This window comes from Tasmannia lanceolata, unplaced genomic scaffold (assembly GCF_043159265.1).
Source record: "Tasmannia lanceolata isolate RefF3 unplaced genomic scaffold, GAP_Taslan_0.1 ptg000013l, whole genome shotgun sequence".
Taxonomy (NCBI): Eukaryota; Viridiplantae; Streptophyta; class Magnoliopsida; order Canellales; family Winteraceae; genus Tasmannia; species Tasmannia lanceolata.
In genome coordinates, this window is record NW_027518690.1 from 692,549 (window position 1) to 705,945 (window position 13,397).

At 39.1% G+C, this 13,397-nt stretch overlaps 1 protein-coding gene across 2 annotated transcripts; it reads left to right on the forward strand.

The window, feature by feature from the left end:
- The first annotated feature begins 294 nt into the window (after positions 1–294).
- On the forward strand, positions 295–6,657 carry LOC143889406 (Rieske (2Fe-2S) domain-containing protein). Of its 2 annotated transcripts, none has more exons than XM_077393593.1 (4): positions 295–813; positions 3,193–3,453; positions 3,641–3,901; positions 6,348–6,657. In XM_077393593.1, the coding sequence occupies exons 1-3, from the start codon at positions 418–420 to the stop codon at positions 3,833–3,835; spliced, it is 852 nt and encodes a 283-aa protein (XP_077249708.1). In that variant the 5' UTR covers positions 295–417; the 3' UTR covers positions 3,836–3,901; positions 6,348–6,657. The 2 variants fall into 2 exon arrangements, with proteins under 2 accessions (XP_077249708.1, XP_077249709.1); XM_077393594.1 differs by lacking the exon at positions 6,348–6,657 and adding an exon at positions 6,170–6,341.
- Positions 6,658–13,397: the final 6,740 nt, after the last annotated feature.

A 13,397-nucleotide genomic window follows, 5' to 3' on the forward strand; every position in this document is an offset into this window, starting at 1 on the left:
TATCTCACTGGAGCAGACCCTGAGCTACTAGAGTGGGTGTTGTAAATAGTTTACACAGTGAACAAGATCAAATTAGCTTAGAATAAGCTTCGAACCATAATCTTATATTCATTTTAAGCTTCTCTGATTATTCATTGAAGGTTGGAACAATTCCAACACATTATGATCTAGGGAAGTGTTTAATAAACTGAGAATGCTACTACCAAAATAAAATAAGGGGAATTAATGTGATCGAGTGGGCCCCACAGACCCAAGACCTATAAATGGTACCCGCATGGTTGCACTTTTCCGGACCATACTTTCTCATTATCCGCATCTTGTGGCCATGGACAGAAATCTTCTCCCATTCTCTAATTTCTCTCTCTCTCCTCGATCTAGGGTTAGGGTTAGGGTTTTGATTTCTTCTCTCAATCTCCCATGGCAACACCGTATAAATTCTCTGCATCAGTCCTCTCCACCTCAAACCCTCCCCATTGTCGAAAAATCCTTCCACTCCACCGTCAAATCTCTGCCGGAAAACACTTTTCTGTCCATTTTCCGGCCAGCAACCTTCACGTCTCAAAAAACACTGGAAAAAAGATTTCCTGTAAAGCAACGGAGTTCTCTGTAGCTGAACAATCTCCATCAGATGGGAGGAATTGGGTTCCGGTAGTGCCATTAGCAGCATTGCCCAAGGGAGAAAGGCGCGTTATTATTCAGGATGGGGAATCGATTCTGCTTCTTTGGTATAAAAATGAGGTTTTGGCAATTGAAAATCGCTCTCCTGCTGAAGGAGCTTACAGTGAAGGGCTTTTCAATGCAAAATTGACGCCGGTTCGATTTCTGATCTTTCCAATTATCTTCTCAACAGTTGGATTTTTAGACTAGTTCTTGGTTTTTTGACGTTTTCCTTTGCTGCTTTCATGTTTTGGTTCAAAATAGTAATCTCTGTGGGTAATTGCTTTTTTAGGATTCTTGTTTTGCTTTTGTTCTGATTTTAGAGTATAAAATTTAGGGTTCTACCTGGTAAAATGTAGTCAGCAAATGTTTTAAGTCTCAGAAAATTTCTCTTATTTGTCATTGACAGAACCTTTATACTCAGGACTGACAAGCTGTTGCAACTTGTATAAATTATTCAAAAATTTGTCCCCATCAACGATACATTCAACCTCTGACTTTCGACTCAATATACTATATGATCAACTCCACAAAGCACAAGACCAAATCTCATAACTTTATCAATAAACCTTCCAAATAACACACGGGGTGATTGCTTCAACCCATAAATTGCCTTCCTCAAACTGCAAACTCTGCCGTACCCTCCTCGGGCGAAAAGCCCAGGAGGTTTCTCCATATGCACCTCTTCTTTCAATTCCCCATGTAAGAAGCCATTTTTCACATTCAGCTGATAGGGGACAATCTCAATTAGCAGCACTGAAATTATTTCACGAAAAAAATGGGATCTTAGCAAAGGGGAAAATGTCTTTGAATAGTCAGTAACCTTGGCAACAAGACGAGCTTTGAGCTGTTCAATGGAACATTCAAAAAATATTTAATAGCAAATACCCAATGACAACTGACAACTGTTTTATCCTTAGGAAGAGAAACCTAGCCTTAAGTACCATTGGATTTCAGAGTAGCCAATTTTTTTCTTCCATTGCTTTCCATTTATCCAGGATAAGTAAATACCTCAGTCATAGAGTTACGGATAGACACAACCAACAGAGAATCAGACAAGTAAGAATAAGAGACAAAGGTGAAATGGGACCAAACGGTAAATCATCAGCCACAAAAATAACAAGCTCAGGGAAATAATGAGAAGACGAATAGAGAAGAAGATGATGGATTTGTGAAATGTGGCACGGCTTCTGCGTATTTAGAGCACCAAACATAGACCTGCAAATATTGTCGTTGTTCATGTTGTGGCAAAACTTCAGAAGCCAACTTCGGAACAACCAGTAAAGGAATTTCAGAAAAAGTGGACTTGTCAAGATAGGATCTTGCTCCCGAAAAGAAGGCGGAGACTAAAAAGGGACACAATAGCAGAAACAAGATACTTATGAAGACTTGGACTATAACACTTATAACCCCTTTTAAGTAAGCAAATACCATATAAAAACACATTTAGTAGTCTGAAGATCAAGTTTATCATGACCAGGATACAACTGATGAACAAAACATACACACCCATAAAACAAGTGGAGTCAAAGGCAGCTTACGAACGGTAAGAAATAGAATGCAATGAGGTGATGTTCCACCAAGAATATATGAAGGTAAACAATTAATCAAGGAGCAAGACATAAGATTAACATCACTCCAACAGATTTTGGGTACATTCATATGGATCATCGTAGCACACTGACCATATCAAGGTGTCTTTTTTAACGTTCAGCCACATCATTTTGTTGTGGTATGTATACACATGAATTCTAATGAATAATGCCATGTTGGTTCAAAAATGATTGGTTAAAAAATGATTGAAAACTAGAAACAGGAGATGTATATTCTTTGGCATTATCTAATCTCCAAATGAACACATGAGAATTAAATCGAGTTTGAATTTCGGCATAAAAGATTTGAAAAATAGAGAACAATTCAGTACTATCTTTCATAAGAAATAGGCAGGTCATCATGGAAGTCATCCACAAAAGTTACAAAGTACTTGAACCCCAGATGAGAAAATTTGACACATACCCCAAATATCTGAATGCTAATTAATTTACAGGCCTGTTTGTTTTGAAGGAGCTTGGGGTGCTACCATGGTTTATGGATTAACGGTAGCTGGAGGCCATCCTTTTCACTTCCCTGTCTTTTGAAGAAACTAACCACCCCCAACTCCCAACCCTAGTGCCAACCCTTGGTGTACCATTTTTTTTTTGTGTGTCTTATTTCAACCTGCATTTCTATCAGTTGGCACTCATGTCAGACCCAAATTAATGTTCAGAAACTTACTGATTAACTTGGAACTGATCGGAGTCAACTTGGTTTACCAAATCGAATCTCCAATCTTATAATAGATTAGCAGAGTATACTGCTCCAACTTTTTATAATATTGGTTAGTTTCATATCATAAAAGCGATTTCTGATTTGATTCCAAGTTTTTATCTATTTTTTTTCTTCTTAGATGACATCCTTCCTTGCATTTGCTTTTACACGCATGTAAAATGAATTGTTTTGGTAAGCTGGCTTATGAACTGGTAAAATTATGTGCAGGAAGGATGCATAGTTTGCCCCACAACAGATAGTACATTTGATCTTAGGACTGGGGCAATCAAGGAATGGTACCCAAAAAACCCTGTGCTGAGGGTCCTCACACCTGCTTTGCGGTCACTTTTTGTTTATCCCGTGAAAACAGATGAAGAGAACATTTACATTAGCACCGGGAGAGATGTCGAGTCTGGAGTGTCCGCTGAGATTGTCTTTAGCGGGAGAGCACAACCTGGTGTGACTGCATCAGATGTCAATGTGGATGAGGTATGGGCTCTTTTCTTTATCTAAGACATATTTTTAAACATTCTTTATCTTAATCATTTTGCCAAAAGTATCAACAATCTACTGTGACATCATTGTGTTTTTTGTTAACTGAACAATTCAAATTTCCAGAAGGCACTGCACTTGTTTTCTCGATTCTCTGTTTACCTGTTACCTTGATGGATTTCAGGTAAGAATGGTAATTGATGAGGATCAGGAGGGCTTTGGTTTCACGGCAAAGAATGAATTGATAAATGGGAAGGCGGCTATAATTGGCTTCCTGTTGTTGTTAGATTTCGAGCTCTTGACTGGCAAAGGCCTTCTCAAGGGAACAGGCTTCTTGGACTTCCTTTACTCAGCTTCAAACGCTTTCAATTCCTTCTAGACATTCATCTACTTTTTCCAGAAAGGTGCTGCTGAAGTAAAAAAAGATTCCTTGAGCTACGAAGTGGTAAGCCCCTTTGCTCGCTTTCTCTAGTCAAAGAATATATTAAAGAAATTTTATCTCAGTAAGCTTGGACTCATGGATAGAAACAGTTTCATGTCAGTTGTTGTGCCCTAACAATCAAGCTAGCTTGGGTCTCTATGCCATGTTTTTAAGTTGAAATATTTCTTTGGCTTTTATAAGAGATGGAATAGATAGAAGGAATTCAAGAATTTGACTGCTCTCTTAGAGCAATTAGCAGAGTTTTGTAACAACATCATGAAGATATTCAGAGTTTCAAACCCAAGCAAATTTAATAGAATACTTAAAAATTGTTGAAATACATTATAGTATGTAGGGATGTTTCTGTGATGACATTTATGTGATCTTCTCTTCTCTCACGATTCCCATTTCTCTTCTTTCTTCTTCTCGATCGAACCCTAGATTATAAAATGTTATCAGAGCTAACAATCTGGGGCTTCTTTCTTTTTGTTTTCCTATTCTCCCTTTCCTTTTAAACAAACCTGCGGTGAATAAAAAATCCCTAAGTGCTGATCACAATCTACGATTTCCTAGTTTTATTTTCTGCGGTGGTTTATACGAACCACAAGGTATGTTCCATATTCTTTCCAGCATGGTTCAAGTCCTCGTATTTTCTCATCCCTATCTGGTGATAAGAGATTGACAACACGTCTGGCATGTTGTTTTGAATCTTGTGACAAGCTCTATTGGCGATGTTGTTTTGGAGTGTTGGATGTGGTGGTAATCAGGGTAGTCGTACTGAGTCAGGGGGAATTGAGGCAGAGCTTTTCTGATCATGCAGTGTATACAGATGATAGTGTCACCTCTCAGTCTTTAGGTTTATCTGTTCCATAGCTGTATACCAGTGAGATAATGGAGAAGCCTTGTATAGTGCTCCACAATCAGCTACCTCTATAGCTTGCGTCTTCTCCTCTTCTAACCCTTTGGTCATTGACTTGGGAGCATCCGATCATATGACTGGCAATCCAGCTGTGTATTCCAAATTACGTTCTTTGTCTTCTACTTAGCGTGTGACCCTTGCAGATGGTAATACATCCCGTGTTTCTGGTATAGGAACTGCTCAACGAACTTCCTCCCTTTCTTCATCATCTGTCTTACATGTTCCTAAATTTTCCTTTAATTTAATATTTGTCAGTAAACTCATTAAGTTTCTGAATTGTTCAATAACATTTTGTCCATCCTTTTTTTGTTTTCCATAATCTAAAGATGAAGAAGAGGATTGGTGGATGGCATGAATGTGGAGGCCTTTATTGTTTTGATGATGGCGGTGGTTCTAAGCTTACAACATTATAGTATTTGTCTTTTCCTCTTTAGTGGCACTTTGCACAGTTGAAGCTATCAGTCCTTTCTATGTGTTCGTTGTTGTCCTTCGTCAATACCATGTCGCTAATCCATTTCATTTGGTGCATTAGAATGTTTGGGGGGTCCTATTCATGTAACTTCTGATTTGGATTTCAAGTACTTTGTTATCTTAGATGTCCGTCTACTAACTTCCAACAGAAACATCATACTATAGTTTGCCTTACTATGACATTTTTTGTTTAGTTGTTGTATTTAGTGCCTAGTGCCTATCAAATTGTGGATTTAGAGTTAGATAATCTTTCCTAAAAAATTAGTCCCAAATCTTAATCGAATCTAAGAGTCTTACCAATTCTTTTAAATTACTATGTTTTGCAGTTCACAATATCTCATGGACGGATTTGAATTCCATTGAAAACAGTTTTGTGACTCAACTTGAATATTTTTCAGTAGAAATGAGCATTAATCATATTATCCCCTGACAAATAGAATGCTGTACGGTATTCTGATTATTAATGGTTTTTAAGTTAGTTTTATATTGTACTTTGAAGGTTTGATGCAATGGTCTCATAGGTAACACTAAGATAAACTTCTTTCATATGTCCATCGACGTTGATGCCCCGTATTATTGGTTTCGAGTTTGTGACTGGAAAGGAATGCCATGAAATATTATAGTCTGACTAATATTTGATGTGGAATGTAAAAATATGGTTGATTTGGATCTATATTTAGGAGTTTTTCTTTTAAATTTTCTCATATTTTATAAATAAAGCTAGAAATGCCTTAAAATTTCCTGAGCAGTTATATTCCGCGATTTAATTCTATCCTGCACTATTGCAATTCTAATGTTCCAGTTTGATTTTCAATACCTTGTTCTTACCCTTTTAGAAGTAGTTAGTTTGCAAACATTTTAAAACTTATGGCGCATTGAAACCCTAATTACGACCATTTCAGGCACATAAGTCTCCATCCCAGCCACAGTGATCAGAAAATTCAGTTCCCATGAGCTTCATGTTTTATCTGATATGTTCACAGGAGCTTATGATTATCCTTCTTTTATGTCAAAGCTTATGATGATCTAAATGAAATATTTGAAATCACTCCTGTGATTGCTTCCTCTATTTTTTACCAGAATGGTTACGAAGATCCTTGGATGAGGGAAAGCTGAATTGGGTGGCTATCAATGATCTAGAGAAGTTTATTTTGGTTCAATGATCAATCAATTTGGGCACCTGAAAGTCAGCATTGAGTAAACTGTTGGTTTTGACAGAACATGTTTCTAAAAATTTTAGACTCCTTTCTATTGTCTATGGTTTCCTGTTTTTTTTCCTTCCTGGCAAACTTTTTGTTATGGACACCAAATCTTTTGGGCTCCCCATTTGCTTAGTTTGAACTCAGTACCATGTTTGTTCACATGAATGCAAGTAGAAGTTTCAAGTTCATGGTGATACCGTGGTAAACATAGCCCTAATGTGTTTACATAGAACACTCGAACGAACTAAACATAGAAAGAGATTAGGATGATTAGAAAGTATAAGGATATATTCCTAATCTAACCTAACCACTAAATCTAGCTTAGTTGCCTAATCTGATACCCTGATGATACAACAGTCAGAATTCACTACTCCATGAACACGAAACATTCATGGAGTAGTGAGATCTGACCGCTGAATATGAAACATTTTCTGGTGATCGAAACAGGTCATATTTGGGTCTTACTGTTGATAAAAACCCACACTTTTAACCTCTTCTCTCTCTCCCACACTGCTCCTCAATCTCTCTTAAATTTCTCATGCTCCCTCTCTCTTTTTCTCCCACAATGTTCCTCAATTTCTCAAAGCTCTCATTCTCCCTCCCTCAAAGGCTCAAACCATTAATTGAAAGTTTCTAAGATATGATACTTCCACCCCCTTTTCCAGCATTTTCAGTTTTTCACCCTTTAGTTTGTCTTTTCCCACTCACCAAGACTCTTGCTAGTCGAACTTGTTGTTTATTCAGACTTATCAGCATGCATCACATTCATAATTAAATTAAAACAACTAAGGTCCAATTCTTTGGATGTATAGAATTAAATTTTTTCTCTTTTTCTGTAATATAATTCAACATTCTAACTTTTAAATAAATGTATATAGAGAATATTTTTTCTTGTATATAGAGAATTGGATGTAATTTTACATTAAAAATTAATAAATATTTTATTTGAAATAGTCCCAGGTACAATGCACGTGCTCTACTGCTCTCAACTAGTCGAATGAAAGAAAAGAAAAATGCAGAGTCGAAACATGAGTCAAATTTATGTTTAAAAAAACTGTGGTGCCCATATTATTGGATGACCCAAACCATTCATTTGTTGGGCCCCACCCCAATGTTAATGGGCCTTGTCTCAAAAATTATCTCCATGGGAAGATCTTAACGCTCTCATCTATATATATATAGAGGGACAATACAATATAGGTGTTCACATGCATGTACATGTACATGTGAACACCTTACAAAAACTCCTTAGACCATATAAATCAATGGACTTTTTGGCCATTTAATGTCAACCATTGACAATTTTTATTGTCTTTTGAAGACCACCGACGAGGCCGATCAGGAAGGTAACAACATCTCATCTCTCCTACTTTCATCACTGCCACTCTTTTTTACACACGAAAATAGATAATTTGAACCACCACTATTCAAATTTTATCCTTCTAAATTAACCAAAAATATACCATTTCCCTCTAAATAGTGGAAACAAAATATTTCCCAAAGATGAAATTTTCTGGCGGAAATGTTTTTCTTGCAATCAAAACAAGACCTTAACCTATAACTTTAGGAGATTTTATATGGTTTGCGGCTGTATAGTCCTGTATTTTTCAAAAAGTACTGTACGGCCCACTCTCTAGGATGATCCAAACCGTCTATTTATTGGTTCACAACATCAATAGGTTGTGCCCCAGAAATCATTTCCATATAGGAACCTCTATAGATTATAGGGTTAGGAATTTAGGATCATCCTTGCAAATGATTTATGGGGCCCAATCTATTTACGTTGGGGCCCCTCCAAATGGATAGTTCGGATCATCCTGTGGAGTGGACCGTGCAGTACTTTTTGAAAAATGCTGGACTATAGGGCCACAAACCATAGAAAAGAGAATATAATTTGAGAGAGAGTGTTATTTATTTGAGGAAGTGAGATTTTATATGGTGTCCGAGCGGGAAGTACCGTGCACGTGGTACCACCCTTGATATTTGATCCGACTGCAGCCCACTTTGATGAGGCTACTGTTGGATCAAATGGCAAAGGGATGTACCCCTGCACAGGACTTCACGGGCTGCCACCATATAATTTCTCTGAGAAAGTTGTCAACGTGTGGTAGTAATAATACTATAATAGTCTTGTAGGGATATAACTTGAGGTTAGAAATTGAGAGACTTTTCAATGTCTTGGTCAAAGTAGGGTTCATTGAAATGCCTTGAAAGTCTGTCTCTCTGTCTCTCTCCACCGACCTGATAATAGATTTTAAGTCTAAATACGAAACTCATTCTCTCTCTGCCGACCTGATAATAGATGTTAAGTCTTAATAAGAAAATCTCTCTCTCATGAATCTGTCTCTTTACCCACCTTTATAATAAATTTTAAGCGTACAGTTAGGGCTTTAAACATTAATTCTCGATAAATTTATAATCTCTGATATCTTATTGATGAGACTATGAACCATCATTGTTTAACAGTTTAATTTACTCTCCTATTTCTGTTACTTAATACAAAAACTAGTGACATAAGATATAAGAAAGTACCTCATTAGGAAATGTTGTTCAAATTACATATATGTGAAGATTAATACTGATCAAAGCACTCACTGCATATGAGTACATAGTGTATGTAGGTAGGTACATAGGGAACGTTCTTCAATTTCATCAGTGAAATATGTTGTGGTGGTTGCATCAACCATAGATTCTGACGTGGTAATGGTAACAACTCCAGTGGAAAAATCAGGAAGGGAAACCTGGTATGAGGTTGCAAAATTTTCTTCTTTCCAAACAGAAAGGTATAAAGCCCAATGGACCAAAAACATAACCAGAACAAGGACAACGGACAACGGGTTGGATGGAGGAAGTGCATGCCTAGGGGTTAAGGGCGACGGTCATGGAAGGTACATCTATGATAATTAATACACTCCAATATCTTATATAAAATGCGGCTGTTGGCATTTATTTGGTGTGGCCCACATTGGGACCCACACTTAAGAAATCATTTTTGGAATTTCTTCTAGATGGTTTATCCACTAGAATTGTATTTGCAAAGGGAGTTTAAAGTATAAATCCCAAGTGTTTTTAATTTGGAGGAAACTCAATTTAGTGTTGTTGTGGGATGCAAAAACGTGCACTCCCAATTTCTATGAATCTGTGTTGATCTTAATGGGAGGACACACAAAGTTCATCCCACAACAACATGCAAATTTAGTGTTGTTGTGGGATGCAAAAACGTGCACTCCCAATTTCTATGAATATGTGTTGATCTTGATAGGAGGACAAGCAAGGTTCATAGCTTAAGTTTCCATCTAATCTGAGATAAAACTCGTGCCTGCCATTCCATCAATTGAGCCCTAGTCTTCTTCAGATTAGAAGAACATTCTTTCCTTGTTCCCGGAGCAGCGGAGTTCGTGATTTCAACAAACGATTAGAGAGAATTCACAATTTCATCTTCTAATCGTCATGGCTGGAGGTAAGTTCCGCATATAATTACTTGGTAATTTCAGTTTACAGTGGTCACGAACAATATTAATTATTAGAACCCCAACTCTATAATGAAAAAAATCTCTCCCTCCCTCCCTTTCTCTCTCTCTTCCTCTTCCTCTGTCAACCTTTATCATAGACTGTAGTCTATAAAGAGAGATTTTATATGCTGCATGCGTGTGAAGTCCACTGCTTTTCAAAAAGTACAGTGGGCCCACTTAATCTAAGGGTTAGGATCATCATATGGAAATGATTTGAGGGGTATTACCTATTTGGGATGTTGGGAAAGTTACCATATTTCCCACCCACCATGGGTTTCTTGGGTGGGAAGGTAAAAGCCAAAAGAGGAAAGCTTGGCTTTTAGGTTTTAAGCAAACCTAAGTATAAAACGAGATTTTTTCTCGTGTGGGCGTGTGAGCCAAAGAGAGTGAGAAAAAAGAGAGGTGAGAAAAAAAGAGGTGAAAGAAGAGGGTTTTCTTCTTGGGTTTTCTCTTGGCGTTTTCTCAGGTATTCTCTTGTGGGGTTTTTCTCGGGTTTTTATCGGTGTACGGTCTTGGGTTTGAGAAGCAAGGAAAGGGTTGCAGGTTTGTGGGTTTGAGATTAATCCATTGTAATCCTTGTATATTGTTTTTCTCATAGTGGAGGATCGTGTTTCTCGCCCGTGGAGTAGGCTTGGCCGAACCACGTAAAATCTTAGTGTTCATCTTGTGGCTTGTTTGTTTATTTTACTTTTTCGTTTAATTTGTATACGATCGGATCGGATTGCCCGGCGGGTTTTCTCAACAAGTGGTATCAAAGCTCAGATGGAGCGACCGTCGAGGCCGGGTGGAGTGATCGTGGGTGTTGTGGTTGGATCGCAGTTAGAGTGATCTTTGGGAGTAGAAAGATTGTCCAAGAAAGATTCTCATTCGAGGTGGAGCGCTCCACCGTGAAGAGCAGAGTAATTTAAGATGGCGGTAAAATCGAGTTCTACCTAGTTCAACATCGACAAATTTGACGGAAAGGGCAGTTTCACTCTATGGCAAATGAGGGTGAAGGACATCCTAGTTCAACAAGCTTGGCTAAGGCGTTGAAGGGAAAGGATGGAAAGCCAGAGAAGATGACGGGTGCCGAGTGGGAAGATATAGAGTCGAAGGCGGTCAGCACGATTCGACTATGTCTTGCAAATAGCGTTATGTTTAACGTTATGGAAGAGGAAGATGCGCCTAAATTATGGGAGAAGTTGGAAAAGCTTTATATGTCAAAAAGCTTGGCCAACTGGTTGTATCTGAAGCGGCAATTGTACGAGCTGAAGATGCAGGAAGGCGGGGATCTTCTGGAACACATTACGGTGTTCAACAGGCTTGTGGATCAACTCCACAAGGTTGATGAAAAGTTAAAGGAAGAAGACAAGGCCCTTTTGCTTCTTACTTCACTTCCTGATTCGTATGACAACCTGGTGACGACTTTGTTGTATGGTAAGGATACAATAAAGTTAGAGGAAGTCACGGCGTCGCTTTTATCGAATGAGATGCGAAAGAAACATGTTCTTAATGGGAATGAAGAGTAGGGGTTGGTTGTTCATGGTGGGAATTAAAGAGGAAGGTCGTCTAACAGGGGATCAGGAAAAGGAAGGTCAAGATCCAGGGTCGGTGGAAAGAGTGTACAGTGTTACCATTGCAGGGAATATGACCAGATCAAGCGGGATTGTCCGAAGTGAGCTGACCAGGTGGACAATGGTGCTACGAATATCGCGGTGGCGGTAACGGATGAGCAGGGCGAAGTGTTTGGAGACATTCTCACAGTCTCCTCAGGTAATCACACTTCTCATAATGAGTGGATTCTAAATTCAGGTTGCTCTGTTCATGTATGCTCCAGGAGGAAATATTTTGATACGTTCCATGAGACAAGGGCGGGTGTAGTGTCCTTGGGTGACGGGTCTACTTGTGACGTCACGGGAGTTGGAACGGTAAAGATCAAAATGTTTGATGGAGTGGTTCGTACTTTGCGTGGTGTGGCGTATGTCCCAAAGATGCGAAAGAATCTAGTATCTCTTGGCCGGTTGGACTCCAGGGGTTGCAGGATTTCAGCTGCAGGTGGAGCCATGGAAATCACATGCGGCTGTATGGTTCTGATGAAAGGCGAGAAGTGTGGTGGATTGCATTGTCTGGTTGGGGACACGGTGACTAGTGTTCATATGATCTCGATGGCTAGTTGGAAACGGAGCGGTAGCGCATACACGTTTAGGGTCTCTTTCGCAGTTGGTGCAGAGACAAGTTTCCAAGTTGCGGACGATGGTGAGAGGGTGACAGTACTTGCGTTGGGGAGGATGGATTGAGATCCCTCTCCAAGGTTGATTAGGTGAGGCAACGAGTTAGCAGCTACACACGTGCATTGGCCGTGTTGATCGAATCAGAAGGAGTCAGAACTAGGATTGATTTGAGGGTGTGTAGCTGGTACTTCTGAAGGTCGATGATGGGTTTCGCGGTGACAACGGGCCGGTGGCGACATCATCAGAGAATCTTCGGGTGGCTGGGAAATAAGCCAAAGGTGGAGATTGTTGGGAAAGTTGCCATATTTCCCACCCACCGTGGGTTTCTTGGGTGGGAAGGTAAAAGCCAAAAGAGGAAAGCTTGGCTTTTAGGTTTCAGACAAACCTAAGTATAAAATGAGATTTTTTCTCGTGTAGGCATAGATAGTGAGAAAAAGAGAGGTAAGAAAAAGAGAGGTGAAAGAAGAGGGTTTTCCTCTTGGGTTTTTTGTTGGCATTTTCTCGGGTATTCTCTTGTGGGTTTTTTCTCGGGTTTCTCTCGGTGTACGGTCTTGGGTTTGAGAAGCAAGGAAACGGTTGCGGGTTTGTGGGTTTGAGATTAATCCATTGTAATCCTTGTATATTGTTTTTCTCATAGTGGAAGATCGTATTTCTCGCCCGTGGAGTAGGCTTGGCCGAACCACGAAAAATCTTGGTATTCATCTTGTGGCTTGTTTGTTTATTTTACTTTTCCGTTTAATTTGTGCACGATCGAATCGGATTGCCTGGCGGATTTTCTCAACATGGGAATTGCTAGTGTCTATCGCAAAAGGCATCTCGCGGCTGGTCTGTCGCATGTCAGACCACCCACCTTGTGAATGGAGACAAAGCTCTTGTCTCCATGCACGAGGTGGCTAGTCTGAAAGCAACAGTCCAGCGGCGAAATGCCTTTAGCGATGGACCCTAGCAAATCCCTACCTATTTACTTTCTAGTCCTATTACCGCTATTACCGTTTTCAATTCCACGTGACTCTCTTTGCAAAAGTCCCGCATTGAGAAATCACTTAAAAGAAAACCACAAAGTTATCCTCATGTATCCATCATGTTTATCTTTTTTGTTAAATCTGTCGAGATAAAATCTCCTGGGATAATGTAACGTTGAGTCTGTTGAGATAAGATCTCTTAAGTCCATGTATTCTCTATATACAGCCATTGTAATATAGGAAA

What these genes read in the sequence shown, in the direction of transcription:
- LOC143889406 (XM_077393593.1), top strand. Translation starts at nt 418, where the DNA reads ATGGCAACACCGTATAAATTCTCTGCATCAGTCCTCTCCACCTCAAAC. An exon ending in TCAATGCAAAATTGACGCCG is followed by an intron (nt 814 to 3,192) that starts GTTCGATTTCTG and finishes AATTATGTGCAG; the next exon opens with GAAGGATGCATAGTTTGCCC. An exon ending in CAGATGTCAATGTGGATGAG is followed by an intron (nt 3,454 to 3,640) that starts GTATGGGCTCTT and finishes GATGGATTTCAG; the next exon opens with GTAAGAATGGTAATTGATGA.